The sequence below is a fragment of the Malurus melanocephalus genome, unplaced genomic scaffold, assembly GCF_030028575.1.
Source record: "Malurus melanocephalus ecotype Western Australia unplaced genomic scaffold, MMel_1.1 scaffold_1445, whole genome shotgun sequence".
In the NCBI taxonomy this organism is placed as follows: Eukaryota; Metazoa; Chordata; class Aves; order Passeriformes; family Maluridae; genus Malurus; species Malurus melanocephalus.
Window position 1 is genome coordinate 18,641 of NW_026624677.1, and position 624 is coordinate 19,264.

A 624-nucleotide genomic window follows, 5' to 3' on the forward strand; every position below is an offset into this window, starting at 1 on the left:
AAACAACAGAGAATTGGGGGGAGCCAACTTGGAGTCAATGACTGCATTGGCTGAGCTGCAATTGGAGGATTCAGCCCCAAAATGGACAAAAGTGAGAAAGGGTGAAAAACCCGTGAGCCATTGCCCATTGTGGGTGTGGGACTGCAATAACAGAACTGCTTTGGATTCTCTGAATTTTGYCCAGTTTCTGATTTAGATAATCCAGACCAGGCATCAGTGCCAGATTCCCTAAAAATTTRCAGCTCTCTGGAGCAAATCCCTACCTGTTTGTCGTGGTGGTAGAGCGACGCCAGCGTGTAGGGCAGGATCTGGAGCGCCGAGAAGGTGAAGCCGGTCAGGGCGGCCGAGATGGTGACCACGGTGACACTGYGGGACAGGCACATGACACAGGCGGCACCAGGGAAGAACACCACGCTGGTCAGGTACACCGCCCGCGTGCCAAAACGCTTCACCAGCCGGTCCATGATTGTCGAGAAGAAGATGGAGGTGATGCACTGCAGGAAGAGGCCCAAGCTGCCCATGCGGACACCTGAGAGGGGACAGGGGGTGATGGATAATGTCCCTGAGATTCACACAGCCAAACATCCTTTCCTCAGCCCCAAACTCCAAAAATATCCTTCCTAC

General features: G+C 53.5%; 1 protein-coding gene across 1 annotated transcript in view; it reads right to left on the bottom strand.

The window, feature by feature from the left end:
* SLC45A3 (solute carrier family 45 member 3) overlaps window positions 1-624 on the bottom strand; it is an 11,223-nt gene that overhangs the window by 2,939 nt on the left and 7,660 nt on the right. Inside the window, exon 3 of the mRNA XM_057387936.1 lies at window positions 264-529. Within this exon, the coding sequence (XP_057243919.1) occupies window positions 264-529 (266 nt within the window). The remainder of the gene's footprint in view (window positions 1-263; window positions 530-624) is intronic.